Consider the following 13,267-nt stretch of genomic DNA (forward strand, 5'->3'; position numbering starts at 1 on the left):
GGAGGGGCACCCACCATTGCTGAGGCTTGAGTAGGTAAACAAAGTGGCCAGGAAGCTTGAACTGGGTGGAGCCCACTGCAGCTCAAGGAAGCCTGCCTGCCTCTGTAGACTCCACCTCTGGGGTCAGGGCATAGCCAAATAAAAGGCAGCAGAAACTTCTGCAGATTTAAATGTCCCTGTCTGACAGCTTTGAAGAGAGTAGTGGTTCTCCCAGCATGGAGTTTGAGATCTGATAACGGTCAGACTGCCTCCTCAAGTGGGTCCCTGAGCCCCCCGTAGCCTAACTGGGAGGCATCCCCCAGTAGGGGCAGACTGACACCTCACACGGCCAGGTACCCCTCTGAGACGAAGCTTCCAGAGGAACGATCAGGCAGCAGCATTTGCTGTTCAACAATATTCACTCTTCTGAAGCCTCTGCTGCTGATACCCAGGCAAACAGGGTCTGGAGTGGACCTCCAGCAAACTCCAACAGACCTGCAGCTGAGGGTCCTGACCGTTAGAAGGAAAACTAACAAACAGAAAGGACATCCACACCAAAACCCCATCTGTATGTCACCATCATCAAAGACCAAAGGTAGATAAAACCACGAAGATGGGGAAAAAACAGAACAGAAAAGCTGAAAATTCTAAAATTTGGAGTGCCTCTCCCCCTTCAAAGGAATGCAGCTCCTCACCAGCAATGGAACAAAGCTGGATGGAGAATGACTTCGACAAGTTGAGAGAAGAAGGCTTCAGATGATCAAACTTCTCTGAGCTAAAGGAGGAAGTTTGAACATCTCAAAGAAGCTAAAAACCTTGAAAAAAGATTAGACAAATGTTTAACTAGAATAACCAATGTAGAGAAGTCCTTAAATGACCTGGTAGAGCTGAAAACCATGACACGAGAACTACATGATAAATGCACAAGATTCAGTAACCGATTCGATCAACTGGAAGAAAGGGTATCAGTAATTGAAGATCAAATGAATGAAATGAAGCAAGAAGAGAAGTTTAGAGAAAAAAGAGTAAAATGAAATGAACAAAGCCTCCAAGAAATATGTGACTATGTGAAAAGACCAAATCTACGTCTGACTGGTGTACCTGAAAGTGACAGGGAGAATGGAACCAAGTTGGAAAACACTATTCAGGATATTATCCATGAGAACTTCCCCAACCTAGCAAGGCTGGCCAACATTCAAACTCAGGAAATACAGAGAACACCACAAAGATGCACCTCAAGAAGAGCAACTCCAAGACACATAATTGTCAGATTCACCAAAGTTGAAATGAAGGAAAAAATGTTAAAGGCAGCCAGAGAGAAAGGTCGGGTTACCCACAAAGGAAAGCCCATCAGACTAACAGCAGATCTCTTGGCAGAAACTCTACAAGCCAGAAGAGAGTGGGGGCCAACATTCAACATTCTTAAACAAAAGAATTTTCAACCCAAAACTTCATATGTAGCCAAACTAAGTTTCATAAGTGAGGGAGAAATAAAATCCTTTACAGACAAGCAAATGCTGAGAGATTTTGTCACTACCAGGCCTGCCATACAAGAGCTCCTGAAGGAAGCACTAAACATGGAAAGGAACAACTGGTACCAGCCACTGCAAAAACATGCCAAAATGTAAAGACCATCAATGCTAGGAAAAAACTGCAACAACTAACGAGCAAAATAACCAGCTAATATCATAATGACAGGATCAAATTCACATATAACAATATTAACCTTAAACATAAATGGGCTAAATGCTCCAATTAAAAGACACAGACTAGCAAATTGGATAGAGTCAAGACCCATCAGTGTGCTGTATTCAGGAGACCCATCTCACGTGCAGAGACACACACAGGCTCAAAATAAAGGGATGGAGGAAGATCTACCAAGCAAATGGAAAACAAAAAAAAAGGCAAGGGTTGCAATCCTAGTCTCTGATAAAACAGACTTTAAACCAAAAAAGATCAAAAGAGACAAAGAAGGCCATTACATAACGGTAAAGGGATCAATTCAACAAGAAGAGCTAACTAACTACCCTAAATATATAGGCACCCAATACAGGCGCACCCAGATTCATAAAGCAAGTCCTTAGAAACTTACAAAGAGACTTAGACTCACACACAATAATAAGGGGAGACTTTAACACCCCACTGTCAACGTTAGACAGATCAACGAGACAGAAAGTTAACAAGGATATCCAGGAATTGAACTCAGCTCTGCACCAAGCAGACCTAATAGACATCTACACAACTCTCCACCCCAAATCAACAGAATATACATTCTTCTCAGCACCACGTTGCACTTATTCCAAAATTGACCACATAGTTGGAAGTAAAGCACTCCTCAGCAAATGTAAAAGAACAGAAATTATAACAAACTGTCTCTCAGACCTCAGTGCAATAAAACTAGAACTCAGAATTAAGAAACTCACTTAAAACCGCTCAACTACATGGAAACTGAACAACCTGCTCCTGAATGACTACTGGGTACATAACGAAATGAAGGCAGAAATAAAGATGTTCTTTGAAATCAATGAGAACAAAGATACAACATACCAGAATCTCTGGGACACATTTAAAGCAGTGTTTAGAGGGAAATTTATAGCACTAAATGCCCACAAGAGAAAGCAGGAAGGATCTAAAATTGACACCCTAACATCACAATTAAAAGAACTAGAGAAGCAAGAGCAAACGCATTCAAAAGCTAGCAGAAGGCAAGAAATAACTAAGATCAGAGCAGAACTGAAGGTGATAGAGCCACAAAGAAACCCTACAAAAAAATCAATGAATCCAGGAGCTTGTTTTTTGCAAAGATCAACAAAATTGATAGACTGCTAGCAAGACTAATAAAGAAGAAAAGAGAGAAGAATCAAAATATGCAATAAAAAATGATAAAGGGGATATCACCACCGACCCCACAGAAATACAAACTACCATCAGAGAATACTGCAAACACCTCTACACAAATAAACTAGAACACCTAGAAGAAATGGATAAATTCCTAGACACATACACCCTCCCAAGACTAAACCAGGAAGAAGCTGAATCCCTGAATAGGCCAATAACAGGCTCTGAAATTGAGGCAATAATTAATAGCCTATCAACCAAAAAAATTCCAGGACCAGATGGATTCACAGCTGAATTCTACCAGAGGTACAAGGAGGAGCTGGTACCATTCCTTCTGAAACTATTCCAATCAATAGAAAAAGAGGGAATCCTCCCTAACTCATTTTATGAGGCCAACATCATCCTGATACCAAAGCCTGGCAGAGATACAACAAAAAAAGAGAATTTTAGACCAATATCCCTGATGAACATTGATGCAAAAATCCTCAATAAAATACTGGCAAACCAAATCCAGCAGCACATCAAAAAGCTTATCCATCATGATCAAGTGGGCTTCATCCCTGGGATGCAAGGCTGGTTCAACATACGCAAATCAATAAACGTAATCCAGCATATGAACAGAACCAAAGACAAAAACCACATGATTATTTCAATAGACGCAGAAAAGGTCTTGACAAAATTCAACAGCCCTTCATGCTAAAAACTCTCAATAAATTCAGTGTTGATGGAACATATCTCAAAATAATAAGAGCTATTTATGACAAACCCACAGCCAATATCATACTGAATGGGCAAAAACTGGAAGCATTCCCTTTGAAAACTGGTTCAAGACAGGGATGCCCTCTCTCACCACTCCTATTCAACATAGTGTTGGAAGTTCTGGCCAGGGCAATCAGGCAGGAGAAAGAAATAAAGGGTATTCAATTAGGAAAAGAGGAAGTCAAATTGTCCCTGTTTACAGATGACATGATTGTGTATTTAGAAAACCCCATCATCTCAGCCCAAAATCTCCTTAAGCTGATAAGCAACATCAGCAAAGTCTCAGGATACAAAGTCAATGTGCAAAAATTACAAGCATTCTTATACACCAATAACAAACAAGCAGAAAACCAAATCATGAGTGAACTCCCATTCACAATTGCTTCAAATAGAACAAAATACCTAGGAATCCAACTTGCAAGGGATGTGAAGGACCTCTTCAAGGAGAACTACAAACCACTGCTCAATGAAATAAAAGAGGACACAAACAAATGGAAGAACATTCCATGCTCATGGATAGGAAGAATCAATATCGTGAAAATGGCCATACTGCCCAAGGTGATTTGTAGATTCAATGCCATCCCCATTAAGCTACCAATGACTTTCTTCACAGAATTGGAAAAAACTACTTTAAAGTTCATATGGAACCAAAAAAGAGCCCGCGTTGCCAAGACAATCCTAAGCCAAAAGAACAAAGCTGGAGGCATCACGCTACCTGAGTTCAAACTATACTACAAGGCTACAGTAACCAAAACAGCATGGTACTGGTACCAAAACATAGATACAGACCAATGGAACAGAACAGAGCCCTCAGAAATGATACCACACATCTACAACCATCTGATCTTTGACAAACCTGAAAAAACAAGAAATGGGGAAAGGATTCCCTATTTAATAAATAGTGCCGGGAAAACTGGCGAGCCATATGTAGAAAGCTGAAACTGGATCCCTTCCTTACACCTTATATGAAAATTAATTCAAGATGGATTAGAGACTTAAATGTTAGACCTAAAACCATAAAAACCCTAGAAGAAAACCTAGGCAATACTATTCAGGACATAGGCATGGGCAAGGACTTCATGTCTAAAACACCAAAAGCAATGGCAACAAAAGCCAAAATTGACAAATGGGATCTAATTAAACTAAAGAGCTTCTGCACAGCAAAAGAAACTACCATCAGAGTGAACAGGCAACCTACAGAATGGGAGAAAATTTTTGCAATCTACTCATCTGACAAAGGGCTAATATCCAGAACCTACAAAGAATTCAAACAAATTTATGAGAAAAAAACAAACAGCCCCATCAAAAAGTGGGCAAAGGATATGGACACTTCTCAAAAGAAGACATCTATGCAGCCAACAGACAATGAAAAAATGCTCATCATCACTCGTCATCAGAGAAATGCAAATCAAAACCACAATGAGATACCATCTCACACCAGTTAGAATGGCGATCACTAAAAAGTCAGGAAACAACAGGTGTTGGAGAGGATGTGGAGAAACAGGAACACTTCTACACTGTTGGTGGGACTGTAAACTAGTTCAACCATTGTGGAAGACAGTGTGGGGATTCCTCAAGGATCTAGAACTAGAAATACCATTTGACCCAGCCATCCCATTACTAGATATATACCCAAAGGATTATATATCATGCTGCTATAAAGACACATGCACACGTATGTTTATTTCAGCACTATTCACAATAGCAAAGACTTGGAATCAACCCAAATGTCCATCAGTGACAGACTGGATTAAGAAAATGTGACACATATACACCATGGAATACTATGCAGCCATAAAAAAGGATGAGTTAATGTCCTTTGTAGGGACATGGATGCAACTGGAAACCATCATTCTCAGCAAACTATCACAAGAACAGAAAACCAAACACCGCATGTTCTCACTCATAGGTGGGAATTGAACAATGAGAACACTTGGACACAGGAAGGGGAATATCACACACTGGGGCCTGTCATGGGGTGGGGGGAGGGTGGATGGATAGCATTAGGTGATATACCTAATGTAAATGACAAGTTAATGGGTGCAGCACACCAACATGGCACATGTATACATATGTAACAAACCTGCACGTTGTGCACATGTACCCTAGAACTTAAAAAAATTAAAAATAAATAAATAAATAAATAAAATCATATACATTGTATGCTACAGTTTATCTAAAAAGATAGAAGGATAAGAATATATATTTGCATTGTTATATATGTAATAAAACTCTGGAACTATACACAAGAAGGTAATAACATTGATCACTTGAGTTATACAGGTGAGAACCATGAGGAGACTTTTCAGATACATCTTTCTATATTTTTTAGACCATGCAAGTATATTCAACGTTGCAAATAATTTTTAAGTTAAAAAAAATCAGGCAGTCATGGAATCTCTGAGATGACTAGACACAGACAGGAACAGTGCTTGCATCCAATCACAGAGTTTGCACTCTGGGCATGTTGACAGTGGAAATTTAAGGATGTATTACTGACTGTCAAAAAAACTGTTCTTATTCTCTCTTTATAAATGAGAGGACCAAGGCACAAGTGGCTAAATATCTTGCTCAAGGTGTCCCACTGCCAAGTGGAGAACTGTGTTATAACTAAGCAGTGTGGTTCCAAATCCTTCCCAATAAACTGTTACCCTGTGTTGCTGTACTTAGTGTAGACTAAGTGGTCTGCCCTAGTAAATTTATGCCCCTTTTTTTTTTTTGAGACAGGGTCTCACTCTGTTGTGCCCAGGAGTGTGGCGGTATAATCATAGCTCACTGCAACCTCAAACTTGCACCTCAGCCTCCCAAGTAGCTGGGTCTTCAGGTGCAGCTGAATTCTTTTTTACCATGCCTGGCTAATTTTTTATTTTTTGTAGAGGTAGGGTCTCACTATATTACCCAGGCTGGTCTTGAACTTCTGGCCTCAAATGATCCTCCTACCTTGGCCTCCCAAAGCACTGGGATTACAGGTTACAGGTGTCATCCACTATACCCAGCCTGCTTCCAAACCTTTCTATTTCTCTTCATTAGCACTTGATGATGAGAATAGCTCTATCGAGCCTTTCTTGAGTAATTTTGGAGTCTTGCTCTGTTGCCCAGACTGGGCATGCAGAGGCATGATCTCAGCTCACTGCAACCTCTGCCTCCTGGGTTCAAACGATTCTCCTCCCTCAGCCTCCCGAGTAACTGGGATTATAAGTATGTACCACCATGCTCAACTAATTTTTGTAATTTTAGTAGAGATGAATTTTCACCATATTGGCCAGGCTGGTCTCGAACTCCTGACCTCAGGTGATCTGCCCACCTCAGCCTCCCAAAGTGCTGGAATTACAGGCATGAGCCACCGTGCCTGTCCTTGAGTAATTCTTAAGATTCAGAATTCATAGGTCAACAATTTATCTGGACTCAAAAGCCTTCATCTAAGCATTTTGCAAATGCTAAAATTTTTTAATGTATTCATCTAGAAAAAATAGTTATAACCTCACTTCAAAGTTTGGATTATGCTTAATTAATGGTAGGCTATTTATTCTGTTTGTTTAGTTTTATTATACTAAATTATAAACAATGGTGTACTCTTCCTATTTTCAGGAAGTATGCAATCTGCCCTAATAGGTCTAAGCAATCTTCTGCTGCCTTTCTTGGGCCAGAGGAACTCTTTCCCCCAGTTTTGCCAGATCTGGCTTTATATGTATATTCTCCTTGATCTGCCCCAAATATGGCTGCCATTCACCACCCAACCAGCCTTTCCTATGCTCCATAGCGGTGCTTCATGATGAGGAGCTAAAGTTGTGGGAATGAGACACCAAAACATCAAAGATGCAAACAGATGTAATTTGAAAGATGAGAGGAATAAAGTGCCCTCTCTTGCCCTTACCTCTTCCTCCCAAAACCAATCACTCAGCTCTGTCACAAATACCCACGCCTAGAACAGAGGTAGGAGTGAGTCAGAGCTTGACCAAGAGGCTGAGGCATAGCAGAGGAATTTAAAATCTTATTTTTTCTGATTGTTTCTCCTCAGTACCTTCATTTGGCCATACTCCTTTGATTACAAGTGACAGAGACCCAATTCATTAGCAAAATGGGAAGAAATAGTGTCTTCTTCTTGAGCCTACGAGTCTGAGGCTGCAGGGAGCTATGACTGTGCCACTGCACTCCCGCCTGGGCAACAGAGTGAGACCCTATCTAAAAAGTAATAATAATAGGCCAGGTGTGGTGGCTCATGCCTGTAATTCCAGCACTTTGGGAGCCCAAGGTGGACAGATTGCTTGAGCACAGGAGTTCAAGACCAGCCTGGGTAACACAGCAAAATCCCATTTCTTCAAAAAAATTAGCCAGGCATGGTGGCTGTATTACCAGCTACTCAGGAGGCTGATGTGGGAGGATCACTTGAGCCTAGGAGGTGGCAGTGGCAGTGAGTCATCACTACACTCCAGCCTGGCCAACAGAGCAAGACCTGCCTCAAAAATTATTAATAATAATAAATAATAAACATGTAAAACCAGAAGTTAGGCTTTATAATTTATATATCAGGCAACAGAAAAGTTGAGAAGATAGCTATAATATTAAAATGTTATTATACACATTTATACCCTAAAAGCTTTTATCTGTTCCATGACTGTACTGCACATAGTAAGAGTAGGATTCTCTTTTGGTTCTTCTTCAATTTTCTCTTCTTCCAAGGACCGTTTTCTTGCTGCCTTTCTTTTTTCTTGCAATTCTTTCTTTAGCTTCGTTTGGAAAAACTTTAGTGTCTTAAAAATTTCTCGGGAAAACTCTTCCACATCAGCCTCCATGCTTTCCCCGTTGAGGTCCAAAAACCCTCCATCCATCCACCTGAATTGAAAGAAAAAATATTATTAAACTCAGACTTTTGGAGTTTGAAGGGGTCTTAGAGATCCTTTAGGCTAGACCCCTTGTTTTAAGAGAGAAAAATGAGGGCAAGAGCTGTTAACAGTTTTTCTCAGGCACCCAAGTAGAGCTGATGGTAGAAAGACAGAACTAAAATAATCATTTTGACTATGCTGCATGTGCTAAAATATGTATCAGATTATAAATGGAGGACTAACAGTACCCAAATAAAATGCAGATTCACATTACAGAAATGCAAATCAAACCACAATGAGAGACCATCTCCCATCAGCCAGAATGGCTATTATTAAAAAGTAAAACAAAAAAACAAAAACAGATGCTGTGGAGAAACGGGAATGCTTATACACTGTTGCACTGTTGGTGGGTCTGTAAAGTAGCTCAGCCACTGTGGAGAGTAGTTTGGAGATTTTTCAAAGAACTTAAAACAGAACTACCATTTGACCCCGCAATCCCATTACTGGGTATATACCCAAAGGAAAATAATCATTCTACCAAAAAGACACATGTACTTGTCTGTTCATCGCAGCACCATTCGCAATAGCAAAGACATGGAGTCAACCTAGGTGCTCATCAACAATGGATTGAATAAAAAAAATTCGGTACATATACACCATGGAATACAATGCAACCTTAAAAAAGAATGAAATCATGCCCTTTGCAGCAACATGGATGCAGCTGAAGGCCATTATCCTAAGCAAATTAATGCAGGAACAGAAAACCAAATACCTCATTTTCTCACTTTGAAGTGGGAGCTAAGCCCTGGGTATGCATGGACACAGAGATGGGAACAACAGACACTGGGGACTACTAGAGGTGGGAGAGAGGGAGGGGAGCAAGGGCTGAAAAACTACCTATTAGGTGCTATGCTCACTACCTGGGAGATAGGATCATTTGTACCCCAAATCTCAGTGTCATGCAATATACCCATGAAACAAACCCGCACATGTTTCTGAATCTAAAATAAAAGTTGAAATTATAAAACAAAAATAAAAATAAAATGCAGATTTGACTCCATACTTCTAATTTTGGGGGTAAACATTAGTGAAATTAATCTATTGTATTAAAAAGGGAATTGACTCTCAGAAACCAAAATGAAAACTCATATATTATATATACATTTTTCATGTCAGAAGGGTAATGTGCTGACATTGTAACAACGTTTGAGGGAGGCCACACCTCTCACACATGAGCATGAAAATCCAATCATTATGCTCATAAACCAGAAAAGGATCTCAGATATTGTATTAGTAAGGTTAGTGGGACCTTAGCAGCACTGGATGCTTCTCCTATATGGTACCTGATTCTCTTTCAAATGGACATAAAAATCCTACTTTTAAACACTTAACCAAAAAAAAAAAAAAATCAATTTATATTTTACAAACTCTTTTCTGTCATTTGCTTGATTTTTACTACATTACCAGCAATTACCGTTTTTCTGATCGTTGCCACTTCAAAACAAAATTAAAAAACTTCTGATAGGGCTCAATGTTAACTTTTAATTTATCCAGTTCAGGATATTTTGTCAATTCCCACTTGAAAAGTTCCTCTTCTTTATTGATAAACTGCACTGCTTCTTCAGATTCCTGAATACGTTTTTGTAGTTGTCTTACATCTGTCACGTACTGAAAGCAAATAATTTTTTGTCTTAAGAAATATTCAAGTAATGTTACAAAAATAAAATCATATGATACTGTGTACAATATGTCCTTGCATTTATACAACAACTTTATTTTTAGGCTGGAGCGCAGTGGCATGATCTGGGCTCACTGCAACCTCCGCCCCCCTGGTTCAAGTGATCCTCCCGCCTCAGCCTACCGAGTAACTGGGACTACAGATGCCGAGCACCACGCCTGGCAAATTTTTGTATTTTTAGTAGAGACAGGGTTTTGCCATGTTGGCTAGGCTGGTCTCAAACTCCTGACCTCAGGTGATCTGCCCACCTCTGCCTCCCAAAGTGCGGGGATTACAGGAGTGAGCCACTGTGCCCCGCCTATACAGCAATTTTAAATATTAACTTCACAACATAACTATGATTGAGAGCAAAAGGTATGATGACGTCTACTCTACAAATAGAGAACTAAGTCACAAGAAAGACAATATAGCTCCAGTTCTGGGCCTAAGAGTCAGGTCTTTGTTTGCCAGCCTGGGCAACATGGCAAAACCCCATCTCTACAAGAAAATACAAAAAATTAGCCGGGCATGGTGGCACACGCCTGTTAGTCCAAGCTACTCAGGAGGCTGAGACTACATATAAAGTGTTTAAATAAATATTTATGTATTTTACTATATATAAACACATTATATAAATATATATGTATCTATGTAATATATAGAAAAATATATAGAGTAGACATAAAAAAGTAAACTTGCATTTGTCTATATTTTTAAATTTATGTTAACATGCCCTGTATGACTCTATGGGCTGGCCATAGCTATCGTCTTATATATTTATCAGACCTGTTGCATGCGCTCCAGCTCTGCAAATTCTGTAAACTCTTCCATGCGGCGTGATTCCTTTTCTATTTCCAAAATAAGTTTCTCTCTCTTGGCCATTAGTTCATTTTCTTTTTTATGTTTAGCATTCTCAATTAGCTTTTTAAAAGACAATTTAATTATGTTAGTTAATCTGTAACAAAGAATTACCAAGTCAGAAATCTAAATACTGTGTATAATCATAAAAACCATCAGAGAAGTAAAAATGAGCACAAAAATAAAACAATGTCTATAATTATTGATATAAAAATGCAAAGAATAATAAACCACACACAAAAACATTCCTCGATCTCCAAAGTGACTTTAACAACTTGTATTCATTAATTAAAATTTATTTTAATTTGTTTATTTAACAGATTCTGGGATACTAATAAAATTACCATTTATTGAGCATGTGCCATGTATCAAGAACTATTAAATACCTTACCTATATTATTACTAGTATTATTATTCTCATTTCAGAGAAAAGAAATTGAATCTTACGGAAGTCATGTTCATGTTCACAAAATCATAAAAATCAAAATCTGGATTAGAATCTTGGTTTATCTGATTGAAGGCCACGCTTTTTATTACCATACCATCTTACCTCCCAATTCAGGATAAACTGGTTTATATTAGGACTTTTTCAATATCTGAAATACATTCAGTCTGATATAAAATTGTAAATCTTATCACTGTGATATTGAACTATTTAATTTCTCTGAGTCTCATATTTCTCATCTATAAAATGGAAGAAATGGGAGCACGTGGGATTTTTATGAGTTAAATAATTGAATAAATAGAAAGCATTTTCTCAGTTAAGTGCTTCTATTATTAATTTATATAATAGTTCTGACTTTCTAAATGTCAGCCCCACTACTTACCAGACCTTGTGAGTTAAGCCTAACAGCTTGTCTTAAGCCTAGAGGGCCATAAGTGTGGCCAGTCTCAAACTCATATTGACACAAAAAATTACTTTTAAAGTTAGAGGGCCAGTAGATATGAAAATTAAATGTGAATGATGTGCTCGAAATGTCAGAATACAAAAAAAAATGAAAAATATATTTACCTCATCATTTTCATCAAAGATGGGATTAATTTTCTTAGGCCACATGAGGACAGTTGCATTTAAAGCTAAGTCTTCTTGAGGAAATAGAAAAACATCTAAAAAGTAACTCATTTGGCGTTTAGATTCCTACGAAAGAAACTCTGGATATAATATGTCATATAGAAAATCTAAGTCATTATGAAAAAGAGAACAACAATCTCTAATACTTTTTCAGATTGAAATTTGACTCAGATTATAAACTGATATTTTATATATCGCCCAAACCAGACAGGTATTTCAATAGCTACAGTATTTATCTTGCTTCATGCCACATAATTGTATACTTTTATGCTAGAAACAAGGCTTTTAAAAAGTTTTCACTTGCAGTTGATTTAACATAAAGGAACTTTTGGTCCTCCCTTGTTTATGACTGAAAAACATAATTAAATCTTCAGTAATCCTTTAACTTTGATTTTAAAGGATTTTAAATTATTTTATTCTTATAAATTTTTTTATTTTTGTATCTTTGATGACAATGATTTTAGTATCTTTTGTTTTGTATCTTCAGTGACGTCACCACCATTTTTGCCTATTTCACACATTGCTGTACGCAATAGTCCAGAATATTACGGTTTGTAATAGTTCAGAAAGAGTTGGAGGTGAGTAGGCCGGGTGCAGTGGCTCACACCTGTAATCCCAGCACTTTGGGAAGCCGAGGGAGGTGGATCACCTGAGGTCAGGAGTTACAGACCAGCCTGGCCAACATGGTGAACCCCCATCTCTAATAAAAATACAAAAATTAGCCAGGCGTGATGATGCACGCCTGTAGTCCCAGCTACTCGGAGGCTGAGGCAGAAGAATTGCTTGAACCCAGGAAGCAGAGGTTGCAGTGGGCCGAGATCGTGCCACTGCACACCAGCCTGGGCGACAGAGTGAGACTCCGTCTCAAAAAAAAAAAAAAGGAGGTGAGTTGCAAAGAAAAAAAACTCTTAAAACAATAGATTTATCTGAGTAGAGAGATTGAATATTTTTACCCTCTATATCTTTCATTGTTCTATAAGCTGTACTGTAGCACTAATTTTTAAGAACTGAAATACAGATTCAAAGGCAAATTTAAGGTTTTTGATTTTATATTATATGTATGTATTTTATATATTATATATCATATAGATATAAAATTATGTATTGAAAATAACATTAAATATGCATTTTGTACATTCTATATATTTTATATATACAATGCACATAGAAATAAAACTTTAAAATAAAAAACGATCCATGTAATTCATTATACTAACAGAT

At 38.3% G+C, this 13,267-nt stretch overlaps 2 protein-coding genes and 1 non-coding gene across 7 annotated transcripts in view; 1 reads left to right on the plus strand and 2 right to left on the minus strand.

The window, feature by feature from the left end:
• PDE12 (phosphodiesterase 12) overlaps window positions 1-13,267 on the plus strand; it is a 508,182-nt gene that overhangs the window by 408,937 nt on the left and 85,978 nt on the right. The window lies entirely within an intron of this gene.
• The window catches only part of DNAH12 (dynein axonemal heavy chain 12), a 248,319-nt gene that overhangs the window by 161,164 nt on the left and 73,888 nt on the right, over window positions 1-13,267 (minus strand). For all 5 annotated transcript variants that reach the window (XM_050781109.1, XM_050781106.1, XM_050781108.1 and 2 more), the window contains 4 exons: window positions 11,987-12,112; window positions 10,903-11,037; window positions 9,874-10,067; window positions 8,166-8,409 (listed from right to left, as the gene is read on the minus strand). In XM_050781109.1, coding sequence (XP_050637066.1) covers window positions 8,166-8,409; window positions 9,874-10,067; window positions 10,903-11,037; window positions 11,987-12,112 — 699 coding nt within the window. The remainder of the gene's footprint in view (window positions 1-8,165; window positions 8,410-9,873; window positions 10,068-10,902; window positions 11,038-11,986; window positions 12,113-13,267) is intronic.
• Window positions 9,570-9,676, minus strand: LOC126949545 (small nucleolar RNA U13). The gene has a single exon (XR_007723822.1). It is a non-coding gene; the product is annotated as a small nucleolar RNA U13 (small nucleolar RNA).

Source organism: Macaca thibetana, chromosome 2, assembly GCF_024542745.1.
Source record: "Macaca thibetana thibetana isolate TM-01 chromosome 2, ASM2454274v1, whole genome shotgun sequence".
Lineage (NCBI taxonomy): Eukaryota > Metazoa > Chordata > Mammalia > Primates > Cercopithecidae > Macaca > Macaca thibetana.